At 27.3% G+C, this 2333-nt stretch overlaps 1 protein-coding gene across 1 annotated transcript; it reads left to right on the top strand.

Moving 5' to 3' along the window:
- LOC141538039 (uncharacterized) lies at positions 1-1209 on the top strand. Its single transcript, XM_074259301.1, has 2 exons — positions 1-178; positions 596-1209. The coding sequence occupies exons 1-2, from the start codon at positions 128-130 to the stop codon at positions 1019-1021; spliced, it is 477 nt and encodes a 158-aa protein (XP_074115402.1). The 5' UTR covers positions 1-127; the 3' UTR covers positions 1022-1209.
- The last annotated feature ends 1124 nt before the right edge of the window (positions 1210-2333 follow it).

Raw genomic sequence — 2333 nt, 5'->3', positions numbered from 1 at the left:
TAAGCGTCGACGTGTCACTAAATATTTGTAATTGCGGAATTTTTCGGCTGGATATAAAAAGATTGTCATTAAGTAAATAATTTAGTTTGTTCGAATCAAGTATTTGAAGACGTCACAAATCATAACAATGAATTCTTTCTTGTTTTGTTTTGTTCTCGCTATTGGCTTAGTGGGCCAGGTAAGATTTCACTACACGCTTTTATTTGCAAGAAATTTAAATAAAAATTTTTGTACAAATCTTAAAAAATTACTAGAAGTATCAAAAATGATTCCATTTGACCAAAATGATTTTGCACGACTCATAATGCAAAGCATAAAAGAGGGCTCTGGGGTTAAAAAATATTTGCCGCCACTTTTCTTTGCATAATTTCTTTGTAATAGTCTTCTTAGTTCGTGAGCCGAAAATAATTTGTTTAATGAACAAATCATTTAATAATGATTAATTCTTTAATTTTTTAATTTTTAATTTCTTTAATTTCCAAAACTTTATATTACATTTCCAACCAAAGTCATCCATTGAAAAAATTTAAAACATTCATAAAGTATTTTTCAAAATATGTATTTAATTTTTTTTTTTTTTTTTTTTATAATTCAGGCAGTAACTGGAGCTCCAAATCAGCCAAAGCCGGCTCCAACAAGTCAAGAGAATGCAATCGCGAAGACTGGTGAGGCAATCAATAATATCATGATTGAGTTTGTAAAAGTGACTAATAAATTTGGAGAAGAAATACATTCGAATTTCAATCAAGAAACAATTCAAAATCTTACTACAACATTTAATGGTCTTGTGGAAAAAGATTCTGACATAGTTACGCCAAAAACCAAAAGCCAATTCGATAAAGTAGTCAATAACATTAAAAAAATTGGTGTTAGCTCTAATTTCAATCAACTGATAATTTCAGCCGGTGACGATCTATCTTCTCTTTATAAAAAACATGCAAAAGATATTCCCGATTCCTCAGACATCATTGGCCGTTCCAACAATTATGTAACACTAATGACTAAGCCTAAACGCAAGTAATTCGATTGACGGCTACCGTTTGAAATGTACTCCAAATTTTTGAATCTATAATAAATAAATAATGTATTCAAAATAAACATTTGTCACTTATTTCAAATAAAACTTCTACTTTTCATTTTTAATAACAAATCAACTGCATCGAATCTTCTTCATAGAACTTTGAATTATGATTAACAATGGAATTGAACTATTATGTTCATTATCAGCTAAATAACCTTTATACCTCGTCGAAAAAATTAAACTAAATTAAAAAATAACAAAAAATTGGAAGTCTACCGAGTCGCACCGATTTAAAAAGATTGAATTTTTCTTCAATTTTTTCTCGAATTAATAAATTCACTATTTTTAATTCAAAGAATTTCTGTAAATTCAATGTTACTGAAGAATTTAAATGAAAAAAATAACTTTTTTACTAGAACAAAATTTATTTTTAAATTACGATACATCATGATATGTGTGTAATACCACACATAATAATACTATAGTATTAATTTGCGTCGTATAGCTGAAAATGGGCGATTTTCCCGACCAACTCACTCGTAGGGAGATAATTTAGCGATCATACGCCACCTATCAGAGATTATAAATACTACCTTTACTCAAAAAACTATTTATGGGAATATAAAACCACAAAAGACTATGCGAAAATTTTTCTACGGGCATGATTCGACAAAAAACTAAGATCGGAAATTCAAATATTTAAGGTAAAACCCTCGCGACTTTCGTAGTCAACAGTTTATGTTAAAGTGTACGGTACATATACTTGAGGCTAATTATTGACAAGCCTAAACTTTTTTGCTGTTTATGTACTTATTTTACCAGCTGTAGACTAACCTCTGTTTTGATAGATGCGTTTATTTATTTATTTACATACATTTATTCGGAAATATAATTACAATATTTGAAAAAAAATAATTGACAGTATTGTTTTGTTTTTTCAGAAAAATCAGTAATTAAATTTTTTGTGTTGATGTATTAACTGATTTTAAATTTTACTATTTTTTATTATTTCATCTGACTATTATTTTCATAACTTATCAAAATTAATATATATTATTATATTAAAATTGTTACTTCTTTTAATTTTTAATAAATATAGAAAAATACTTATTTTCATAAAATAATCATTGTTATTTTTTTTTAAAATAAATAAAATAAATAACTATAATATTACACTTTACGTACATTAAACTTTTCAAATTTTTCAGCGTATGCGCGTCTCATACTTTTTTCGCGGCTCACAAAACTTGCGTTGTTGCCATAACTTTGTTAACGTATCCCTTCCTCGGCTAAAGTCTGGTAAATTTTTCAT

The sequence above is a fragment of the Cotesia typhae genome, unplaced genomic scaffold, assembly GCF_013202065.1.
Source record: "Cotesia typhae breed Kobodo isofemale line unplaced genomic scaffold, CoteBio_Ctyphae contig_20, whole genome shotgun sequence".
NCBI classification, from domain to species: Eukaryota; Metazoa; Arthropoda; class Insecta; order Hymenoptera; family Braconidae; genus Cotesia; species Cotesia typhae.
This window is presented reverse-complemented; position numbering and strand designations above follow the sequence as displayed.

Coding starts and splice junctions, on each gene's coding strand:
- LOC141538039 (XM_074259301.1), top strand. CDS start 128: ATGAATTCTTTCTTGTTTTGTTTTGTTCTCGCTATTGGCTTAGTGGGC. Junction 179..595: donor CTATTGGCTTAGTGGGCCAG/GTAAGATTTCAC, acceptor TTTATAATTCAG/GCAGTAACTGGAGCTCCAAA.